Genomic DNA, 23,713 nt, shown 5'->3' on the forward strand with positions numbered 1-23,713 from the left:
GTTTTTCTAAAAAAATCAAACAAAACTTCTTTCCCCAAAGGGGCAATTTTACTATCACTCATCTTACACAAAGAGGGGAAACAGTAGTCTCAGGAAGGCAGCACGTAAAGTTTCAGACACAACACAACACAAGCCTGCTCCCCTCACGTTCCTAAGAGGTCTCACGTATAAAAGCAGGGAAGCAGTCATCTTAGGAAGGCATCACGTGAAGTTTCAAACACCTTATAAAGAGTGGGGAAGCAGTTTTCTCAGGAAGGCAGCACGTAAAGTTTCAAACACCACAAGCCTGCCCCCCTTACGTTCCTGAGAGGTCTCATGTATTTGGGAAACAGTACGGCACTCTCGTCTCAAGGGATCCTGTCTGTGACGCCAATTTAAATGTCCCGATCCAATGTCGGAAAAGGTTTCGATATGATCCCAAGAGCGAGATTAAGACACAAACGAGGTCAAATGCCATATACCCAGAAGAGCTTTTATTATCAAAAGTATCAAAAGTGGAAAATGGTGGCGATAGGATAGAATGGAAGAAAAGGCAGAAATTAAGCGAGCAGTTGGGATAGGATTGCAAGGACAGTCACCACCACGGATCCAGGGGCATCCCGTTGGTCCTCAATCTTCAATTCTTTGGTGGTAAAAAAGGCCGCCACAGCTTGTCTCTACGGGTTTTTATAGGGCATATTTCGATAATGTCATGCGCTGCAGGTTTGGTCTATCACATGACCTTCGCGTTATCGACACCAGAAACCAGTATCTTATCAGCTCCAGTCCCATTTCCTCCCCTGGATGCCTCAACGGCCTGGTAATCGTCCTTATGGACAGAGGAGTGTCCTTTTAAACAGATCATCTCAGAGACAAAGGGCTCGAGATAAGCAGTTCACAGTTCCTTGAGATGACAGCCCAGTCCCTCACACCTAACAATCTTTGAGGCAAATGCTTCAAGATAACAATTCAGTCTCTTACACAGTCACTGCCCACCTCAGGCACATACGGTTCCTGGAGATCCCCCAGGCTCTCCAGGCATCTCCGCACTCCTGGGGGATGTCCTCTGCCCTGTCATGTGTGCGACAGCCCTGGGTATGTACCACAGTGACAACTCACCATCTCCACTGTCACCACACACCAGTGGGAAGGTCAGAAATCCTACCCTTGGTCTCCAACAGCTACCTACATGACCATGAGCTTTTCTCTTTGAAACAACAGGCCCTCTTGGCATGAAATTCCTTTGTACTATTGTTGACATCAGCTCAGGAAGGACAACTCCATCTTGAGGAACTGCACTGGGGATATGATATTTCGTTACAGAGATGCTATGAGAGAGTCAACTCTGACCCAGTGTTAGACACAATCTTATACAGTTTAAATGTGAGACAGAGAAGGTTCATTCCTCTGGAGAGTGAGATAAATACAGAAATTTATGCAGGAACATAATAGCAAGATGTAACAATGCAAAAAATATTAACAATTGTAAGAAACAAAGTACAGGCCTGCAATGGGAAAACATGGGAGTCATTTGTGGAGAGACACAGAAAGTTTATCACTATTGAGAAACATCCCTGAAATCACTTTCCTAATGCCATCCTTGAGCTCCTGGTTCCTCATGCTGTAGATGAGGGGGTTCACTGCTGGAGGCACCACTGAGTACAGAACTGCCACGACCAGGTCCAGGGTCGGGGAAGAGATGGAGGGGGGCTTCAGGTAGGCAAATATGCCAGTGCTGATAAACAGGGAGACCACGGCCAAGTGAGGGAGGCACGTGGAAAAGGCTTTGTGACGTCCCTGCTTAGAGGGGAACTTCAACACGGCCCTGAAAATCTGCATATAGGACAGCACAATGAAAACAAAACACCCAAATGCTAAACAGACACTAACCAAAAGAAGCCTGGCTTCCCTCAGGTAGGAGTGTGAGCAGGAGAGCTTGAGGATCTGGGGGATTTCACAGAAGAACTGGTCCACAGCATTGCCCTTGCAGAGTGGTAGGGAAAATGTATTGGCAGTGTGCAGCACAGCATTGAGGAACCCACAGCCCCAGGCAGCTGCTGCCATGTGGACACAAGCTCTGCTGCCCAGGAGGGTCCCGTAGTGCAGGGGTTTGCAGATGGCAACGTAGCGGTCATAGGCCATGACAGTGAGGAGAGAGTACTCTGCACCAAACAAGAAGAATACAAAGAAGACCTGGGCAGCACATCCCAAGAAGGAAATGGCCCTGGTGTCCCAGAGGGAATTGGCCATGGATTTGGGGACAGTGGTGGAGATGGAGCCAAGGTCAAGGAGGGCGAGGTTGAGGAGGAAGAAGTACATGGGTGTGTGGAGGTGGTGGTCGCAGGCTATGGCAGTGATGACGAGGCCATTTCCCAGGAGGGCAGCCAGGTAGATGCCCAGGAAGAGCCAGAAGTGCAAGAGCTGCAGCTCCCGCATGTCTGCAAATGCCAGGAGGAGGAACTCAGTCATGGAACTGCTGTTGGACATTTTCTTCCTCTGGGCAGGGGGACCTGTCATAGGAGAGAAAGACAGCGCCAAGTTATGGGAGACTACTCTGAGCAACATCAAAGCCATTTCCCACAGGCCCTCACCCTCTCACACACACAGACCCTTTTCTCTTTCTAGGAGACCTTCCTTCAGGCCTGTGGTTTGAGCCCTGCTTGGCTGGTCAAGTGTGCAATGAAGAGCAGGGCCTCTGCCCATGGGCTCTTGAAAAGTCAGCCCTGCTCTGCAGCAGTGGGTTCAAGGGAATGGTGGGGGCAGGGGCCAGTCTGCCATCCCAGTGCTAAGGAACCACAGTGGTAAAAGAAGTTTAAGAGTTCTAGGGTTTTTTACAGCTCCCCCATGGCCCCTGGGGAGTTTTCGTGGATCTCAGAAACCCTCATCATTTCTGCTGCACTCAGTGAGAACAGAGCGAGTCCTGCGAGGCAAGCGGATTGCCTGTGGCTTAGTGCAGAGGAAAGAGAGCTGGTCTGTCCCTCCCTTTAGTTCCCAGCTGCGCTGTGCTTTCACCATTCAGAGATGGAGGGTGATCATGCTCCCATGTTACCCTGAAAAGCCACCAGACACTGCTGAGAGCAGAGACACCCATTGCAGACCACCAAATGTCTCACCCTTTCTGTAGGTCTCAGAACCCTGCTTCAAGCCAAGGGCACACATGGCTCATTTCACAAACCTAACAGCATTTCCTCAGTCAGAGCCTCTCTGTGGTTTTCCATGGGGCTTTCAGATAACACAAAGCTGCTATAGGACAGGTTTGCATCCTGCAGGGCAGCTGACAGCTTGGAAGGACACCCTGAGGTGATAGCCAAGTGACCCGATGTGATGGCATCTCTCTAAGGGGAAATCAACTCATGCCCCAGCCCACAGACAGCATTGACCATAACCCCACAGACTACGGGAAAGCTGGGACACTTCTTCCCATGGACATACCTCCACGAAAGGGCCTACAAGATCAGTGTGTGACTCTGCAGCTGAAAGTCCCATCCCCAGAGAACCTGACAGCAGGAACAAGATAACAGTACACAGACAAGTAGAGAAACAAGGAACAATACAGTGAGGGTCTGGCTGAGAAAGGCAAGGGGAGAGGCAGCTGGGCACTCGGGAAAGTGTTACCCTTACCCAGCTGTGCATGCCACCTCCCAGACACCAACAGTGCCAGGCAGTTGCTCTCAGCCCCTGGGCTCTGCAGAGGGAACTGGGCACGTGGCTGGAGAGCTGCACTGTGGCTCTGCTGGAGCTCTGGCTGCTGAGGAGATGGTTCATGCCTTGGACCCCCCAGCTCTGAGGGCAGAGGCTTTGCTGGGAGGGAGAGGAGGCAAGGGGGCTTGCTCACAGGAAGGGGTCTGCATTGGAGGGGATGATGGAGAGATTTCTGAATTCTCCCTCCCACAGCATTTCTGGTTTTAGTTTCCTCTCATTCCCTGGTCAATCCCCTGCTGCCAGAAGATTTTCCTCCTGGGAAGTGTTTCCCTGTCACTTCTCAGACACCCTATCCCAACCTTTGTGCACTCACCTTGGCCCTACAGAAACGTGCCTGCTGGCAGGGCACTGGCTGGGTCCATGTTCCTGTGCAGGTGGAAAAGTGCGGGTTAGAACAACCCTGCTGCATCCAGCAAAGGTGATGCTGGTGCTGTCCACAGGCAGAGGAGTAGCTAAAGGCACTTTAGGTGGCTCCTATCAGACCTACTGGTGACTCAAAGTTACAGCTCAGGAGTCTCAGGGACTTATTCAAGCATGAGAGCTCCTTTTCCATTTCTCCCCACAAATTGCCCAAGGGAAGGAAAGAGAAAACACAGACTCAGAAAAGCTTCTTACCTTTATAGCAAGCCCTGCCTTTACCTTCCCCTTGAAAAGTCTCCTCAGAAATGTCCTGTGGTGTTCTGGAGCTGTGAGAAGGCCTCACCCACGCAGCACCTTCTCAAACCAGAAGGACCTTCTCCTGCCAGGACTTCTTTCTTCCACCTACAGCTTCTCCCTGCACTGCTGTGGGAAGGGGAGGGCAGGAGAGCTGACCCTGGCAGGACAAAAAGTCCGTGGCACACAGACCCCTTGGGCACAGGGTCCCTGCTCGGAAGAACAGAACTGGGCACCCCTGGCTGCACACCCGGCTTCACACCCCTGCAGTCATTTGCCGGTGAAAGGAGCCAACATGTCCTGTCCTTCTGACGGTGCAGCAGGGAAGCTGTGCTCCAAAGCACATTTATTTTTTTCTATAGCAAAGAAACTGTGAGAATCCTCCTAACAGACCCCATAGGCTCTGGGATGTGCCAGCTTTAGGAGGTCATTCCAGGAACCACAGCTGCATTGCCCTGCAGCCAGAGACTTACCCTGTGAAGGGCTGTCAAGATTCTTCTCCAGGACAGCTCTCCTCTCTCCTCCCACCCCACACTGCCTTTAACCTCCCTCTCCCTTCCCTCCTCTCCCCTCGGTGCCTGCAGGCAGTGCCCTCAGCCCTGCTGCGCTTTGCAGAGGAGCTGCTCCTGGGCAGAGCTGTCTCTCTGCAGTGCTGCCTGCTTGCCATGAGCTCCCTCCAGCCCAGGAGCCCAGCCCAGCTCAGCAGCAGAGGACCAGCCCAAGGCAGCCCTTTCTCTGCCCCCTCTGGGCTCCCTCCAGGTGTCCCTGGGGCTCCAGGGGAACCTGCTGGGAAACAGGCTGAGGCAATCACTGATGATCCTTTCCCCATCTAGGGAGAGCCATTTCTTTCCTGAAATAAAACTTTCTGCTCAGTGACAAAGTTACAGCTACATGCCACCTTTTTTTCTTTCCAGAAACATAATCCTTCTCTCAGAGTTACTTTTAATGTACCACTTTTTTCGTGTTGTTTTTTAGACAGGATAGTCAGACAGTGAAAGGCAGGGATCTCCTTTACACCTACAGACAGAAGGCATCCATGGGTCAGTGGTGACACTTCATCCTGCCTTTCTATTAATGGCATCTGAAGGAGACTCAGCTCCCTCCCATGCACACCACAAAGCCACAGGAGGTGGGATTCCTCTTGACTCTCTTCAGGTGGGCACAAAATAGACACCTGAATGTGAGCTCCTCATCTCAAGTCTCTTCTGAATTAATGGAGATGGAAGTCAGGAGTCAGGTGTTCAGATGCAAATACCTGGTGACATTTGAGTTGCCAGAGGTGGTCCAAGATACATGTAGGTAACAGCAAACTGTAATGGAGAAGTTCATAGAGGCAGGGGAACATCTCGGGAATCATGGATGAGCCTGGTGTGAAATTCCTTTGGCCACGTGACATGACAGCTTATGCCCAAATAAAGGCCAAAAGAACCTTTTCCTACTCCTTATCTCCATGGCACTTTATACAGGTATTCATATGAACGATTGCAGTCATGTACCATATGGACAGCTGGCTCTCTCTTTTTTCCATCAGCTGAATTTACTCTACCTCCACTGACTATAATGGCATGTGTCCCATGTTTGTCCCCACATGGCCTAACACAATTCAGGGCAGGTACTCTATTTCATGTCCAAATCCACGGCCACAGAGCTGCACCAGATGCCTTGGCTGGCATGGACCTCACAGGACCTACAGGAAAGCAATTCCCATTCAGGGTGGTACATCACAGACACTCCAGACGGCATCGCAGAGAGTGCGATTTGGTGCCTGTGTGCCCTTGACTGATGCCATCAGTCAGAGGCATCAGTCATCAGATGCCATCAGAGAGGCAAGGTCCATCCCTTCCCCACCCAAGAGCTGCAGGCATTGCATGAACAACAAGCAAGGCTACACAGGGGTTTTTACTCACCCCCTTGATGATCCAATCAATGGAAAGACCAAGAATTTTCAGAGTGTTCCTGGATACATCTGGTCTTCAAGAACAGCATCCTCCAAGCACAGCAATGGTCCATATCAAAACTCAGTAGAAACTCAGAAAGGAATTCAAGGGCACCAAGATGAACTTTTGGTACTTCAGGAACTGTTACAGAAGAAAAAGAGATAAGGTAGGACCACTGCTGAAATGAGGAAGTGTAGGTGTAGATAGATCTGAGGTACTCTATGTCACAGCCTCGGATACCACCAGCATGGTCATGCAGGCCTTTGAGTTGTGAGGCAGGACTCTGGAGGAGAACAACCAGCAGTGGATGGGGATCAAGCCCGGGGTTACTCAAGCAAACTACACCCTCACCAGTCCATAGGAACCACAGGGGCTGCATCCAAGGGTGCTGAGAGTGTTTTTTTCTCTAGGAGGTGCTGGTCTCTTATTACCCCAGTAAGAAAGGGATTCGGACACTGTGAGCTACCTTTTAAAATTATGTTCATCATCATTAACACTCTAAGGAGAGAATCATGCAGATTATCTTCGGTCCCTTTAGATGGTGGAAACCCCAGGTGGTGTAGCATTGAACAGGCCTTCGGCCCAAATGCAGCAAAGCATGCAGACCCCATCCCATCCATAGAAGACAGTCTCCTGTTTTGGTCATTCAAGCTACTATAGGATTTTCTTACAATGAACAAGTCTACTCATCGTCTCAACAGTCAAACAGAAATGATGTTTTCGTGAGAACATCTTGCTGCACGGTTCTATACAGTGAAGGCCACACAGGAGACGTAATGACCAGTACAGAGTGGGAACTGCCTGCAGGCTCTTGTGTGACAACATGCTGCTGAGGCTGTCCTGTGGCCAAGGGATCTGTGCAGCACAGAAGAGGTTTGATGGCCGTGCTGTACGTGCAGCACAGCGCAGCCCTAAGAACTGTATGTTCAATAGTCTTCTGGTCAGGATGCATATTCAGGTTCCTTCAGAGAAGTCTGTGCTCCATTACGCTGCCACAACTGATGTGCTGTGACCCAAATGTGCACTGCCAGGAGGAGCTGGACACCCATGGCTTGTCATAGAACTGTGACGTTTTTGGATTAAACGAGACGTGGTGGGACAGGTTGCTGAGCTGTGGTGCTGCAATGGAGGGATACAGGCTCTGCCCAGGGAGCAGCAGGGAGGATGAGGAGTATCCCCCATGTATGAAAGGGAAGCTTGGATTTGTGGAGGTCCTCTCTGTGACAGACAACAGGTTGGACTAGCTTTTGTCATTTAGCATCAGAGCAGGAGTCAGCAAGAGTGAACTCGTGTTGCGGAGAATCCACAGGGGACATCACACACAGACCAATGTGATCAAGTGAAGCCCATTTACTACAACTTTTAACACAGTTATATACCTTATGTGCTTGTGCACGCGCCTTATACAATACTCTAATTGGTACAATACCCCATTTCACGCGGCGCTATCTTATCCTCTATTGGCTGCTCAAGCTTCTTCACAAGGTGTCCAGCGGTTACTTATCTCATTCTTCGGCATCCAGGAGTTGTTTGTCAGGCTCTTCTTATCTTCCTTTTCCCAGCGTACAAGGACACAGCGTCCTTGTCTGCTTCAGCACTTTGTAAACTTATGCTTCGTTCCCAGCTAAAGGCTGGATTGCTCACATGCCCTCGCCCAGCCAAGAAATCCTCAACAGTGTAGGTCTGCGAGAGAGGATTGAGGAATGTTAGTGAGAAACAAGGGTATTGCTAATGGCTGTAGCAAATCCTTACAACCATGGCTGAAAACAGAACTGGAAGGCAGCTGATGTCGGTGTGTGGAGGTTGAGGAAGAGGATTGTCCTGGGAAGATGGCAGGAAGGCAGGCCCCTCCTGGGCAAATGAGGGCTGATATAGACATTGCCATGTAGTGTGCACGGAGAGATCCATGTAGGTGTATCAGTGAGTGAGTTAAAGGCAGGGAAAAGACTTGAGCTATCGGGGCGGGGGTCATGCTGAAGTGAAACAGGTTGAGTTTGTAATGTGAGGCAACAGCAGAAGAAGGAGGATGTGCAGTTCAGTGCTGGGATGTGGTGCTAAATAGAGGATTCTAGCAAGTCTGGGCCTTGGAAATCTTGGGTGTAAATGAGCATTAGCAAGGCTTTAAAAGAAAAGGGATGGCTTGTGGGAGCTCACAGGCATTGGCAAATCCTCAGAAAACCCCAGCTTGGTGTTGGAAGCAAGGAAGCAGGCACAGGCACAGGACAGTGTAGGTGTGGTGGAGATGGCCAAGGGCCTTGGTGGGTCTTTGACACCCCAACAGAGCAGAGACCCTTGTTCTCTTGGCTATGGCTTCTGTCTCTTCCAATGAGCCCCACTAGTGGACATGAGGTCCTTACAGCTCCAGTGCTGTGTTGCCTCCTCAGCCACCCTCCACAGAACCTGCAAGGTGTTGTACTGCTGACCTGTACCTGGCAGCATCACACACACTCCCACTTCACATTGCCCCCAGGAAGAGCCCTGATCATCCCAAGAGGAAATGGTGCCCCCTCCCCAGGGGATGGGGGTCAGGGCTTGGCCATCCAGCTTGCTGAAGCACATCAAGGGCTTTCACAGTGACCACCACATTTAAATTTCCTCATGTACCCAGTGCCTCAACTTCCTGCTTCACCAACCCCCAGGGACAGGAACTTTGTCTGCTCATTCCCTGTGTGGTCTCTTCAGTGACGGACTTCAGCAGGGCCTGCTAACACCCTCACAAACCTGGAGGTTTGCTTCTGACTTGGACTTCTCTAGAGGCTTGGTCAGTCTCTATGGATCTGCAGTTGAGGAACTCAGCCCCAGAGCGCTCATTAGCATGCAAAACACCCCAAGGAGCCAAGCCTGGGCATAACCTACCTTTAGTCTTGTGGTAGGCTGACACTGGCTGGGTGCCAGGTGCCCACCAAAGCCACTCTATCCCTCCCCCTCCTCAGCTGGACAGGGGAGAGAAAATATAACAAAAGGCCTGTGGGTCAAGATAAGGACAGTTTAATAAAGTGAAAGCAAAGGTCGTGTGCAAAAGCAAAGAAAAACAAATGATGTTATTCTCTACTTCCCATCAGCAGGCAATGTCTGGCCACTTCCTGGGAAGCAGGGCTTCAGTACGTGTGGTGGTTGCTCCAGAAGACAAAAACGCCCCCCTTCCATCTCCCTTTACTCAGCTTTTATAGCTGAGTCATATGGTATGGAATATCTGTTTGGTTAGTTCAGGTCAGCTGTCCTGGTTATGTCCCCTCCCAAGATCTTGCCCAGCCCCAGCCTGCCATTGAGGGGGGCAAAAATGTTGGAGAGACAGCCTTGATGCTGTGCCAGCACTGCTCAGCAGTAGCCAAAACACTGGTGTGTTATCAACACCTTTCTAGCTACCAATGCAGAGCACAGTGCTACGAGGGCTGCTACGGGGAAAATTAACTCCATCTCAGCCAGACCCAATACAAGTCTTCAATTTTTCTGTGGTGAATTAGAGAGATTTCAGGAGTGTAGTCAAAGTGAGAAGATGTCAAAGCAAAGAGACCAAGTGAATGAAATGTTTGATTTTGAATAGCCAATTCTGCATTTATCCCAATGTATTCAGGTTACAAGAATGTCCTCAAGTAAAGTCTGCACACCTAGACCCATGTGGCTCAACTGGCAGAGCCACCCCCCAGCAGGGGCAATCCCCATCTCCCAGGCTGAGGCATGCAGTCAAGATGCAAATGTCTGCAGTGCCAAATTCTTACAGGTCTCCAGGCAGAGCAAGACCAATATTTTATGATCCACTGAGGCTGAACCATCAATCCCAGTTCCACCCATCTCTTTATCCATCCATCCATCTATCCCTCCCTCCATCCCTCCATCCCTCTGTCCATCCTTCCAGATGTGCTGTATGCAATCATATAATAAAACACACCACTGATCATCTAGCCTTATCCAGAAGTCCAGGCCCTTCATCCTAGACAGAAATGTGGTTGGTCTCTCATGATCCACCCTGGACAAATCCATGCTGGTCATGCCCAGTTGCCTTCCTCTTCATCTTCCCAGAAATGTCATCCAGGAGGACATGCTCAGGGACACACTGCTCTCCTATATGAAGTTAAACAGCCTTTTGCTCCCCTGGTAATCCTCTGGCCTGATCTCCATGATCTGTCAAAAGTGATGCAGGATGAGTCTTGCTATGAAATTGGCTTGCTCCCTCCCCAGCCTTGGATGATTCCCCTCTGCTCCCAGGGGCTGTTAAAGGCTGAGTGTGCTCAAGTAACCTCTGACTTGATCCCCACTTACTGCTGGTTGCTTTCCTCCAGGGTCCTGTTGCCAGTCACAAAGGCCTGGCAGATGTCACAGCCAAAGAAGTCATTCAGTTCCTCAGCCTTACCTGCTCCTAGACTTAGGAGGTTCAGCAGCAGGCCCACATTATCCTTGTCTATTCTTTTACGGTTAATGAACCAGTATCAGCTCATCTTGCTGCCTCTGTCCTCCCCTGCATCTCTCAAGGCAACGGGACCTTTGGCTTTGGCATCATCCCTACATCCTGGGACAAGGTTTCTACATTCTGTCGGCAGCTTTCCCTGCTTCCACCTCCTGCCTGCTGCCTTTTTGCCCTGTGGCTCAGTCAGTTCACACAAGCAGCCTCCGGAGATGGTTGCTTCTCTTCACGGGTATTTGGGGAGATCCTTCTTGTGCTTGCTTCCCCCTTCAGAGCTGCTTCCCATGGCACCACTTGTCTCAGTCTCCTGAGTATGTCAAAGTCTTCTCCTCTGGAGTCCCAGTCTGTGCTCTGCTGCTGGCCTTATTCACTGCCCCTTGGTGTCTCATCCCCCACTAATTCATGGCCATGGCAGCCAAGACTGACACTGACTATCATCACATCCTTAACCAGCTGTTCCTTGTTGGCCAGGATCAGGTCCAGGTGAGAATCACCCTTGGTGGCCCACCTGGCAGCTGTCTGAAGAAGAAGTTGTCCCAAGAGCCAACTTCAGGCTGTTGGCACCCTGTTGCTTTGCCTTGCCAGGGAATGCCAAAGCACTTGAAGTTGTTTACCACAGGAACCTGCTCATGAACCTGGAGACTTCCTGGGGTTGCTGACAAAAGGCCTTTCCTCTTTCTTCTCCCTGAGCAAGCAGCTTGTAACTGCAAACACAAGGTCATTCTTGCTGACTGCTGCTCTGATCCTAAATGACAAAAGCTCGTCCAACCTGTTATCTGTCACAGAGAGGACCTCCACAAATCCAAGCTTCCCTTTCATTAAAGGGGTATACTCCTCATCCTCCCTGCTGCTCCCTGGGCAATGCCTGTATCCTTCCATTGCAGCACCACAGCTCAGCAACCTGTCCCACCACATCTCATTTAGTCCAAAACCATCACAGTTCTGTGACAAGCTATGGGTCTTCAGCTCCTCCTGGCATTGCACATTTGGGCCACAGCATCTCAGCTGTGACAGCATAGTGGACCACAGACTTCTCACAGGGAAACATGAACACTGGTCCTGACCAGAAAAATATTGAACACCAAGTTCTTAAGGCTGTACTACACCGTGCTGCATGTACAGCACAGCCATCAAACCTATGCTATGCTGCACAGATCCCTTGGCCACAGGACAACCTCAGCAGCATGTTGTCACACAAGAGCCTGCAGGCAGGTCGCACTCTGGACTGGACATTACATCTCCTGCTTGGCCTTGCTTGTATCTAACTGTGCAGCAAGATGTTCTCATGAAAACATCGTTTCTGTTTGACTGTTGAGACGATGAGTAGACCTCTTCCTTGTAAGAAAATCCTACAGTAGCTTGAATGAGCAAAACAGGAGACTGTCTTCTACGGATGGGGTCTGCATACATTGCTGCATTTGGGTGAAGGCCCGTTCAGTGCTAGACCACCTGGGGTTCCCACCATCTAAAGGGACCGCAGATGATCTGCATGATTCTCTCTTTAGAGTGTTAACGATGATGAACATAATTTTAAAAGGTAGCTTACAGTCTCCAAATCCCTTTCTTACTGGGGTCATAACAGACAAGCATCTCCTAGAGAAGAAAACACTCTCAGCACCCTTGGATGCAGCCCCTGTGGTTCCTATGGACTGGTGAGGGTGTAGTTTGCTTGAGTAACCGCGGGCTTGATCCCCATCCACTGCTGGTTGTTCTCCTCCAGAGTCCTGCCTCACGGCTCAAAGGCCTGCGTGACCATTCTGGTGGTAACCGAGGCTGTGACGTAGAGTACCTCAGATCTATCTACACCTACGCTTCCTCATTTCAGCAGTGGTCCTACCTTATCTGTTTTTCTTCTGTAACACTTCCTGAAGTCCCAAAAGTTCGTCTTGGTGCCCTTGAATTCCTTTCTGAGTTTCTACTGAGTTTTGATATGGACCATTGCTGTGCTTGCAAGATGTTGTCCTTGAAGACCAGATCTATCCAGGAACACTCTGAAAATTCTTGGTCTTTCCATTGATTGTATCATCAAGGAAGTGAGTAAAAACCCCTGTGTGACGTGCTTTATGTTCATGCAAACCCAGCAGCTCTTGGGTGGGGAAGGGATGGACCTTGCCTCTCTGATGGCATCTGATGACTGATGCCTCTGACTGATGGCATCAGTCAAGGGCACACAGGCACCAAATCGCACTCTCTGTGATGCCATCTGGAGTGTCTGTGATGTACCAGCCTGAATGGGAATTGCTTTCCTGTAGGTCCTGTGAGGTCCATGCCAGCCTTGGCATCTCGTGTAGCTCTGTGGCCCTGGATTTGGACATTAAATAGAGTACCTGCCTTGAATTCTGTTAGGCAATGTGGGGACAAACATGGGACACATGCCATTAGAGTCAGTGGAGGTAGAGTAAATTCAGCTGATGGAAAAGAGGGAGACCCAACTGTCGCTATGGTACGTGACTGCAATTGTTCATATGATACCTGTATAAACTGCTATGAAGATAAGGAGTACGAAAAGGTTCTTTTGGCCTTTATTTGGGCATAAGCTGTCATGTCACTTGGTCAAAGGAATTTCCCACCAGGCTCATACATGATTCCCGAGATGTTGCCCTGCCTCTATGAACTTCTCCATTACAGTTACCTACATGTATCTTGGACCACATCTGGCAACTCAAATGTCAACAGGTACTTGTGACTGAACACCTGACTCCTGCTTTTCATCTCCATTAATTCAGATGGGACCTGAGAGAAGGAGCTCACATGCAGGTGCCTACTTTGTGCCCACCCAAAAAGAGTTAAGAGGAATCCCACCTCCTGTGGCTTTGTGGTGTGCATGGGAGGGAGTTGAGTCTCCTTTAAATACCATGCATAGAAAAGCAGGATGAAATGTGACCATTGACCCATGGATGCCTTCTGTCTGTAGGTGTAAAGGAGATCCCTGCCTTTCACTGTCTGAGTATCCTGTCTAAAAAATAACACGAAAAAAGTGGTACATTAAAAGTAACTCTGAGAGAAGGATTATATTTCTGGAAAGAAAAAAAAGGTCACATGTAGCTGTAACTTTGTCTCTGAGTGGAAAATTTTATTTCAGGAAAGAAGTGGCTCTCGCCAGTTGAGGGAGGGAACACCAGTGATTGCTTCAGCCTGTTTCCCAGCAGGTTCCCCTGGAGCCCCAGGGACACCTGGAGGGAGCCCAGAGAGGGCAGAGAAAGGGCTGCCTTGGGCTGGTCCTCTGCTGCTGAGCTGGGCTGGGCTCCTGGGCTGGAGGGAGCTCATGGCAAGCAGGCAGCACCGCAGAGAGACAGCTCTGCCCAGGAGCAGCTCCTCTGCAAAGCGCAGCAGGGCTGAGGGCACCGCCTGCAGGCACCGAGGGGAGAGGAGGGAAGGGAGAGGGAGGTTGGAGGCAGTCTGAGGTGGACGGAGAGAGGAGAGAGCTGACTTGGAGAAAAATCTTGACAGCCCTTTACAGGGTAAGTCTCTGGCAGCAGGGCAATGCAGCTGTGGTTCCTGGAATGACCTCCTAAAGCTGGCACATCCCACAGCCTATGGGATCTCTCAGGATGACTCTCACAGTGTCTGCAGTGCAGAGAAAAAGTCCGTGCTTTGGAGCACAGCTTCCCTGCTGCACCCTCAGAGGGACAGGGCATGTCAGCTGCCTTCACCCGGGGATGGCTGCAGAGTGTGAAGGTGTGTGTGCAGCCAGGGGTGCCCAGGGCTGTCCTTCTGAGCAGGGTCCCTGCACCGTGGGGGGCTGCCACCAGTCAGGGTAAGTGCTCAGCCTGACTGGGGAACTGCAACAGCAGAGTGGGGAGAAGCTGTGGGTGGAAAAAAAACTTGCAGCAGGGCAGGGTCCTTCTGCTGACAGGAGGGTGCTGTGTGGGTCAGGGCAGCTCACAGCTCCAGATCACCCCTAGGACATTTCCAAGGGCACTTTTCAAGGGGAAGGTCGAAGTAGGGATTACTATATCATAAAGATCTTTCCTGAGCCTGTGTTTTCTGTTTCCTAGTCTTGGGGAATTTGGGGAGAGAAATAGAAGAGGAGCTGTTATGCTTGAACAAGTCCCTGAGACTCCTGAGCTGTAGCTTGGGGTGATCAGTAAGTCTGAGAGGAGCCTCCTGAAGTAGAGCACAAGGACTGAGAACAACTGCCTGGCTGTGCTGGTGTCTGGGAGGTGGCATGCACAGCTGGGTAGGGGTCACTGTTTCCTGAGGCTTCAGCTGCCTCTCCCCTTGCCTCTGAGCCAGTCAATCTCTGCTTTTTTCCTTGGTTTTCCACTTGTCTGTGTTACTGTTACCTTGCTGCTGCTGTCAGGCTCTGTGGGGATGGGAGTTTCAGCTGCAGAGATACACACACACTAATATTGTGGGTCCTCCCATGCAGGTGTGTCCATGGGAACAAGTGTCCCAGCTTTCCTATCATCTGAGGGGTTATGCTCAATGGTGTCTGTGGGGCTGGGGAATGAGCTGATTCTCCCTTACAGAGATGCCATCACATCAGGTCACTGGGCTATCACCTCCGAGTGTCCTTCCAAGCTGTTAGCTGCCCTGCAGGATGCAAACCTGTCTCATAGCAGCTTTCTGTGATCTGAAAGCCCCATGGAGAAGCATAGAGATGCTAGGACTGAGGAAATGCTCTTGGGTTGGTGAAATGAGCCCACTGTGTCCTTGGCTAGAAGCATGGTGCTGAGACTTTGAGAAAGGGTGAGACATTTGGTGGTCTGCTGTGGATGTCTCAGGTCTCAGGAGCCTTCAGCATTTCTTCTGCACTCCGGGAGAACAGCATGGGCCAGGCAAGTCAAGAGGATTGCCTGTGTCTTAGTGCCTAGAGAGGGGGAGCTGGTCTGTCCTTCTGTCTAGTTCCTACTTTCACTGTGCTTGCACCTTTCTGAGATGGAGGGTGATCACGCTTCCATGTTACCCTGAAAAGACACCAGACACTGCTGAGAGCAAACACAACTCCCCAGGGGCGATGTAGGCAGCTGTAAAAAAAAATAGAACTCTTAAAATGCTTTTGCCCTCCTGGTTCCTTAGCACTGGCAGTGCAGATGATGACAATCCCTTCTGTGTTAGGAGCGGCTTCAGGTGACAAATTCAAACACCAGACTGGCCTCTGCCCGCATCAGTCCCATGAACCCACAGCTGCAGAGCAGGGCTGACCTTTCAAGAGCCCATGGGCAGAGGCCCTGCTCTTCACTGCACGCTCGGCCAGCACCAAGCAGGGCTCCAGCCACAGACCTGAAGGAAGGTCTCCTAGAAAAGGAAAAAGGTCTGTGTGGGTGAGAGTGGGAGAGTCTATGGGAAATGGCTTTGATATTGCTCTGAGAATAATGCCCTGACTCTTCACTGTCCTTTTTCTACTTTGACAGCACCCCATTCCCAGAGGAAGAAAATGTCCAACGGCAGCTCCATCACCCAGTTCCTTCTCCTGGCTTTTGCTAACACGCGGGAGCTGCAGCTCTTGCACTTCTGGCTCTTCCTGGGCATCTACCTGGCTGCCCTCCTGGGAAACGGCCTTGTCATCACCGCCATAGCCTGTGACCACCAACTCCACGCACCCATGTACTTCTTCCTCCTAAACCTCGCCCTTCTTGACCTTGGCTCCATCTCCAGCACTGTCCCCAAAGCCATGGCAAATTCCCTTTGGAATACCAGGGCCATCTCCTACCCAGGATGTGCTGCACAGGTCTTTCTGTTAGTCTTTTTGATCTCAGCAGAGTGTTTTCTTCTGACTGTCATGGCCTATGACCGCTACGTTGCCATCTGCAAACCCCTGCACTATGGGACCCTCCTGGGCAGCAGAGCTTGTGTCCACATGGCAGCAGCTGCCTGGGGCTGTGGGTTCCTCTATGCTGTGCTGCACACTGCCAATACATTTTCATTACCCCTCTGCCAAGGCAATGCTGTGGACCAGTTCTTCTGTGAAATCCCGCAGATCCTCAAGCTCGCCTGCTCAGATGCCTACCTCAGGGAAGTTGGGGTACTTGTGGTTAGTGTCTCTTTTGTATTTGGGTGTTTTGTTTTCGTTGTGCTGTCCTATGGGCAGATCTTCAGGGCTGTGCTAAGGGTCCCCTCTGAGCAGGGTCGGCACAAAGCCTTTTCCACATGCCTCCCTCACCTCGCTGCGGTCTCCCTGTTTGTAAGCACTGCCACAATTGCCTACCTGAAGCCCCCCTCCATCTCCTCCCCATCCCTGGACCTGGTGGTGGCAGTTCTGTACTCGGTGGTGCCTCCAGCTGTGAACCCCCTCATCTACAGCATGAGAAACCATGAGATCAAGGATGCCCTGAGAAAACTAATGACTGGATGCTTTTTAGAAGGAATAAACTACCTCTTGTCTTCTGCATAGTACTTATATCTCATTACAGACCCGACCTGTCTTTTGCTGGTCTTTTTATGGTGATTTTGGGTGTGGTTTTATTCCTTCTTTTTCACTTTGTTTTATTTATCTGAATGCTTTCCACAAAGAAATGTCTTTCTTCCTCCTGTTTCTAATTCACAGTCTGTCCAGGCTTTGCTGTGCCCTGCAGGCTGTGCAAATGATCTGTGCCCTCTGGATGTTTAAACAAAATAAAGGGCCCTGCAGTGACTTGTTTTTCCAAGGTCCTTCCTCCAAGACCTTCTCTGCAGCTGCAGGGAGCAGTGCCTGTGTGCAGAGGGGAAGAAGAAAAGAGTCCTGGCACAGCAGCAGCGCCAGGGATCACCAGTGCTTGGTCTTTCCTGAAATGGTCTCTTCCCACTTCCATGCTTTCCTTCTGAACCCTTTGGTTGGTGTAAGGCCTGAGTGCTCTTCAAGCTTGGTTAGAGTCCTTCTGTGTGGCAGGCCTGTGACCACAGGCAAGGACAGGCAATGGGCACTTGTGTGACAGAGCTGGCCTCCATAGCAGCATTTCCATCATACAAGGGGATCTCCTCATGGCTTGTGCCACAGATGCCCCCCAGCCCTGGGGCTGAGCCCTCTCCACCCCCGAGGAGCTGCTGTGCCCTTCAGAGGGTCTGGGGCTGTGGGGTGAGTGCCCAGAGCTCTGCCGCACCCTGTGGTGGGCACAGCTGTGGGGCCATGCCAGACTGGGCTGCACTGGGGAGAGGGCAGGAGAGGTGGAGGGAGGTGAAGGGAAGTGGGAAGAGTTTAGGGGGAGCTGATCTGATCTGGAAAGTGCCCAGGAGAGAAAAAATATCAGTGTAGAGCTTGTAGTGTGTGACCATGGAGGGCAAGGACTGACACCAGGGGGGTGTGGTGCAGAGCCTGGGCGTGTGGAAAGCATGGAAGAAATGCAGGTGTAGGGGAGAGGAGGAGTCTGGTCTCTGCCCTTGGCAGTGCGGACAGATAGGGAAGGTGGCTCAGGGCCTTTGTCACCCCCAGCATCTCTCATTGGCCATTTCCAGCACTTGCTGGTCACCCCGGGTTTACGGGTGAGTTTCGCTGTGAGGCCACCTCCATCATCCTGGTGGTCCAACGGCTGGTTTGGGGGAACAGACAGCCCTGCCCAGCTTCTGTTCTTCCCCAGACCCTGGCAGACCCTGGAGCAGAGCTGTCTGCAAAACCCCATGTAGGACAAGGCTGCGGCAGGGCTTGGGTCGGGTGCTGGGGAAGCTGAAAAAGTAGCAGGATCATGGTGGAACTGTGATCTGAAGGCCATCTTTGGGATCACAATGGGGGGAAGGTCCCCACCCCTGACTCTCCCCTTTCCCATGCTGTGCCTGCACAGTGGGGCAGTGGGACTGTTTATGGGCAGTGGGGCTGGGCCAGCACAAGGACAGGGTGCTGACAGGGGCCATGAAGCAGCTGCCAGGAGGTGCCATCATGGACACTCTTTCTAAGGATTGTATACCAGAGGTTAATTACTGAGAACTTATAGCTATTTTTGTCATGTAAAAAGAAAACTTAAATAGCCTTAGTTCATAATCGAGAATACATAGGAGTTCCATTTCAGCACTGTCCTGTTACTTCTATTACTGATAGTTCCATGAATTCCAAAACGTCCTTGAGAGCTTCCATATTTTTCCTTGGTTCCAAACCTCGGACTGCTCAGACACGGAGAGTACTACCTCAAATCTCTGCAAACCAAATCTCTCCCACCTGCTCTCATCCATGCTCTTTTACCCCAGGATACTTCTAACCATCATGTCAGCACACTACGTGGTCTCTTTTTATCTGGGTGAAGTCAGGGTGCTCCCTCAAAATGCCTTCCCTACAGAAGTCTTCTCAACCCGCTGATGCCACTTGTATCACCTCTCACAATGTACAGCTCCATATTAGTTCAGCAGAGCTCCATGGGATGGACAGTTTTCCTGCTCCTTTCATTAGAAAAGGTGACAAAGAGGAGACACTCCTTCCCAGGAAGCCAGAGCCCTGGGTGTTGCTCACTTGGTTCTTACTGGCACTTCATTCAGACTCTGTTGTAGTGGCTTTGGTGCTTTTCTGTGGCTATTCTTCCTGCAGAGAAGATCTTAAAAAGACAATGATTTCATAAACAATGGTCATAAAGGCCCTGTTGTAGACAACAACGTTTGCCATGAGCTCTGGAGAGAGCCAGGAAGATAGTTAATAAGCACCAGGAATATGCAGGAATCTCAAGGCCTCTTCTGAAGAGCGAGTGGCTCTGAGCAGCACTGATTGGCCATGTGTAGGGCTCAGAGAGAGAGTTGAGGGATGTCAGTGAGAAACAAGGAGGTGGCTGATGGCTTTAGCAAATCCTGAAACCCTCTCTGAGGCCAGAAATGGCAAGCAGTGGATGTCTGTGGATGGGGAAGAGGATGAGGTGTGTCCTGGGAAGATGTCAGGAAGGAAGACGCCTCTTCTGCAACTCAGGGATTAAAGAGATTTTTTTCCATGTTGAGTGCATACCCAGAAAATGGAGAAGGCCCGCTGCTGAGGGTGGCTCTCATGCCAAATGATCTGAACATGCTCTTTTCTTGCTTCACTTCCCATACTTGGATGGACCTCAGGAAACATCTATGAGTGTGGAGGATGCACAGACCTCCTGGGGTGAAGTATCATCACTGTGGGGAAAAAAGGGAAGGGTTTGTGAGAGACGTGGTTGTGCAGGGAGAGAGCCGTGCACATAAGAATTCAAGTGAGCCTGGGGCTAGTGGAGCACATCTTTGGTGCTAGAGGAACATAAACAGGGCTTTGAAAGAAGCCAGATGGGTTGCAGGGAACTCAGGGACATTGCCTAACCCTCAGAAAACTACAGCTTTATGTTTGAAGAACAGTGAGGACACAGAGTTCTCAGTAAACCTTGGGATATCATTGGGTCAGAGTGAGTTGGGGAAGCAGGGGGGAGAGTTAAAATCTGCAGAGAAATAATCACTGACATAGGCCAGTATAGGACAGCCTGTGGTGGGGAAAGCCAAGGGCTTTGGTAGGGCTGGGACCCAGAACTGAGGTCCTTGTTCTCTTGGCTAGGGCTGCTGACTTGTGCACTGAGTGGTCTCCATGTATGTCAGCACTGGCATGATTGCCCATCTGAAGCCCCCCTCCATCTCCTCCCCATCCCTGGATCTGGTGGTGGCAGTGCTGTACTCACTGGTGCCTCCAGTTGTGAACCCTCTCATCTATAGCATGAGGAACAGGGAGCTGGAAAATGCCCTGAGGAAAGTGATTTCATGGGCATTTTTCAATACCGGTAAACTTCCAGTCTTTTTCCACAAGTGACTCCCATACTAGGCCCATGCTTTCTTTTAGTATCATTGTTGTTATTGCTCTTTGGGGTTTCATGTTCGTAGACCAATACTTGGACTTCCCGTACTTCATGTGAAGCATGAACCTCCTCTGTCTCACCTGGAGGACCATGTAAAAATGTGTCTTTGTAACACTGGGTCCAAGCTGACTCCCTCATAGCATCGCTGTAACAAAAAGGGATCTTCCCTGTGCACTGCCTGATGGTAGGGCTGTTTTTCCAAACCTCGTGTCAGGAACAGCCCTGAGATACTGCACCCCAAAAAGGCCTATAGATCCATGGTTTCAAGGGCAAAAAGCTCATTGTCATCTTGTGACCTGCTAGAGGAGTGGACTTAGGACTCACCTGTTGGTGCCTGGTGACAGTGGAGATGATGAGTCGTCACTGAGATACAAACCCATTCCTTACCCACATGTGACAGGGCAGAAGACATCTTCCAGGAGGGGAATCTGTAGCTGCCTGGATATCCTGGGGGATCTCCATGGGCAGCGTGTGCCTGGGCTGTGACTGGAGCTCCACAAAGTGAGAGATTGCCTAGGTGGAATCACCAAAAGTGTTAATTCCAGGTATTCACAGGGAAAGGAGGACTCTGCAATCACAGGGCAGGCAGCAGGAACCCAGCTGGCACAGGGAAAGGGGGCTGGAGAGATGCAAGAGCTGGCTGAGGATCTCCAGGGCCAGGACTGTCATGCTGCCCTGGGGCGTGGGCCTGGTGGGGGCAGAGAAGGGGCAAATGCAGTCAGTGTTGGGGATCACCTATCATATGAACACAGAAGAGCCAGAGAGTGAGTGGCCATACAGCCCAACCCTGAGGAAGGACCTTTGCTGCATGGTCATGCCTGTCTTCCTCCAGGTCTCTAGGATACCCAGCTCTACTGCCATTACTAATACAAAGGGAACCAGTTTCCTACCAACACTCATTACACATCAAGTCCCATAGCTCTTGCCACAGCCAGAGTCTCAGCCAAGCCCATTCTCAGACACCTCCAGCTAGATCAAGTGCTTGTCTCGACAGATTTTGAAAATCTCCACTGATAGAGATCTCACCAACTGGCCTGGGTCCTTGCTCCAGTGTTTGGCTCTGAGGCTTTTTTCCAAACCCCGGCTTTCTCAGCCTCTCCTTGTACACAATGTGCTCCAGGCCCCAGCCATCCTTCTGGCCTCTGCAACTTTCTCTCCAGTCTGTCAGGGTCTGCCTTGTGCTGCTGAGCCCCATACTGGACACAGCAGTCCTGAGGTGGTCGTCCTGTAGTGGGTTAGCCTTGCCCAACACCCAGACACCCACCCAGCTGCCCAGTCACACCTCCAACTCAAAAGGACAAAGGGAGAAAATAAGATGGAATAGCTCATGGGTCACGATAAAGACAGGGAGATCACTTACTAATTACTGTCACAGGCAAAGCAGGGTTGACTTGGGGAAGATCAATTTAATTTATGCCAAGTAAAAAAGGTTTGGAATATGAGAAACCATGACAAAATTATTCAAGTCCATTGCCCTCACACTTTCCCCCAGGCTCAGATTACTCCATTGCTCCAAGTTCTTCTACCTGGGAGATCCCAAGGTCAGGGTGAGGTGGGGAAACAGGGGGAGGCAGCTAAAGTCTGCAGGGAAAATGGCACAGGCATAAGACAGTGTAGGACTGTCGTGGTGTAAGCAGGGCCTTTGTGCAGCTGCCCCCCTCGTCCCCGCCAACACAACTGAAGTCCTTGTCATCTCCACGGTGGCTGCTGTCTCTTCCACTGAAGCCCATGCGAGGACACCGGTTCCTTACAGCCCCAGGCCCTTGTTCCCTCCTCACTGACCCCCAAAACAGCCTGGGAGCTGTAAGCATCCCATGAAGGAAAGGATCCCCCTTCCCAGGGGGATGGGGCTCAGGGTTTGGCCATCCTGCTTGGTGAAACACATTTAGGGCTTTCACAGCCACCTCCACAATTGATCTTCCACCTGTAACCAGTGTCTCCGACTTCCTGTTTCACCAGCCCCCAGGGACAGTCTCCTTGTCTGGTCATTCCCTCCACGGTCTCTGCAGTGATTTTCCTCTGTGGAGCCCACTAACACCCTCAGAAACTTGGAAGTTTGATGCTGGCTTTTACTTCTTGAGAGGCTTGTTCAGTCTTTCAGGATCTGCAGTTCAGGAACTTGGCACCAGAGGGCTCATTAACATGAAAACTCCCTAACGAGCCAAGGCTCTGTGCAGTATTTTCCTTTAGGTCTTCAATTCTTATGTGGTTAATTAGAGACATTTCAGGAGTTTAGCAAAGTGGAAAGATTTCAATACTAAACAATAAGAAAGAATTCATTTCCCCCCCCGCTTTTCTTTATTTTTCTGCTCATGCACCATGTGATATCAGAAATCCTCAATTCATATTGATCCTCCTAATGGAGTTTGAACATAGACAAAAATCAAGACCCTTTTTGTCTTAACAATCTATGGTCATTCTTCATCCCTACCCCCAGCCCCACCTTTTCTCTCAACCACCTGGCACTTACAGCAGCCTTGTTCAAATCTGAGCTTTCTTCACTGAAGTCTGTAGCTGCATGTTTCAGCCCGTGCGCACCAACTCCCTCCTGCTTGGAGACCGAGCTGCACACAGACACGCAGCGATGTAATACACTCAACGGCTGTATATTAAGTCCATGTTCCCTCCTCTGAAGTCCACTTCCTACAGCGGATAGCCTTAGATGAACAAAACCCACATTTTTGTGTAAGCAGAGATCCCAGGACCCCCCAAAACACTCCCTGCCCTGGACTCTGTCTGTCCATATCCGCTCTTTGCACACAGCAAGTCACACATTGAAGTCACGAGCTCCCCTGATTGACAGAGGGGAAAAAATAGACAAAGTGAATGAAATGCTCTCTTTTGAAGAGCCAAACAGGCACTAAGCCCAATGTATCTGGGACACAGGAGTATCTTCAAGCAGACTCTGCAATACCTAGACCCACACATTTTTTCATTCCCTTGAGAGTAAAGTACCTGTGGTTCCATTGCAGGTGAAGGCAAAGATGGGAGTGGTCTCCTCTAATGCTGGGCACCTTGGCTGCCATGGCCCAGGCTTCCTTTTCTTCTCAAGGGGGAGAAATCAGTAGTCTCAACTGAGATGCTTGGACACACCCTGTCTGGTGACCAGCTCCTGCTCCAGAAGTGCTCCGGTAGGTCATGGGTCCCATTTCCCAGTCCCACGTGGGGACTTCAGCCACCCCTGGGTATCTTGGAGGCAGCAGCAACCTCTGTGCTGGCAACTGAGTCAACCCCAGAATGAAGATGTTAGGCAAAAGTAGAAACATATGCAGAAAAGAGCTTGGGGCAATAAGTGTGTAAAAAGTCACTTTTCAGCACTTTGATATTGGTCTGCAAATTCTCGTGAA

At 50.6% G+C, this 23,713-nt stretch overlaps 2 protein-coding genes across 2 annotated transcripts; one reads left to right on the top strand and one right to left on the bottom strand.

Moving 5' to 3' along the window:
* Window positions 1–1,390: 1,390 nt before the first annotated feature.
* Window positions 1,391–2,553, bottom strand: LOC138683170 (olfactory receptor 14A16-like). Its single transcript, XM_069774698.1, has one exon. The coding sequence runs from the start codon at window positions 2,551–2,553 to the stop codon at window positions 1,507–1,509; it is 1,047 nt and encodes a 348-aa protein (XP_069630799.1). The 3' UTR covers window positions 1,391–1,506.
* A 13,501-nt stretch (window positions 2,554–16,054) lies between these two features.
* On the top strand, window positions 16,055–17,011 carry LOC138683178 (olfactory receptor 14A16-like). Its single transcript, XM_069774707.1, has one exon. It carries the CDS (start codon window positions 16,055–16,057, stop codon window positions 17,009–17,011), a length of 957 nt encoding a protein of 318 aa, XP_069630808.1.
* The last annotated feature ends 6,702 nt before the right edge of the window (window positions 17,012–23,713 follow it).

Source organism: Haliaeetus albicilla, chromosome 31, assembly GCF_947461875.1.
Source record: "Haliaeetus albicilla chromosome 31, bHalAlb1.1, whole genome shotgun sequence".
Classification (NCBI taxonomy): Eukaryota; Metazoa; Chordata; class Aves; order Accipitriformes; family Accipitridae; genus Haliaeetus; species Haliaeetus albicilla.

What these genes read in the sequence shown, in the direction of transcription:
- LOC138683170 (XM_069774698.1), bottom strand. Translation starts at nt 2,553, where the DNA reads ATGGCTTTGATGTTGCTCAGAGTAGTCTCCCATAACTTGGCGCTGTCT.
- LOC138683178 (XM_069774707.1), top strand. Translation starts at nt 16,055, where the DNA reads ATGTCCAACGGCAGCTCCATCACCCAGTTCCTTCTCCTGGCTTTTGCT.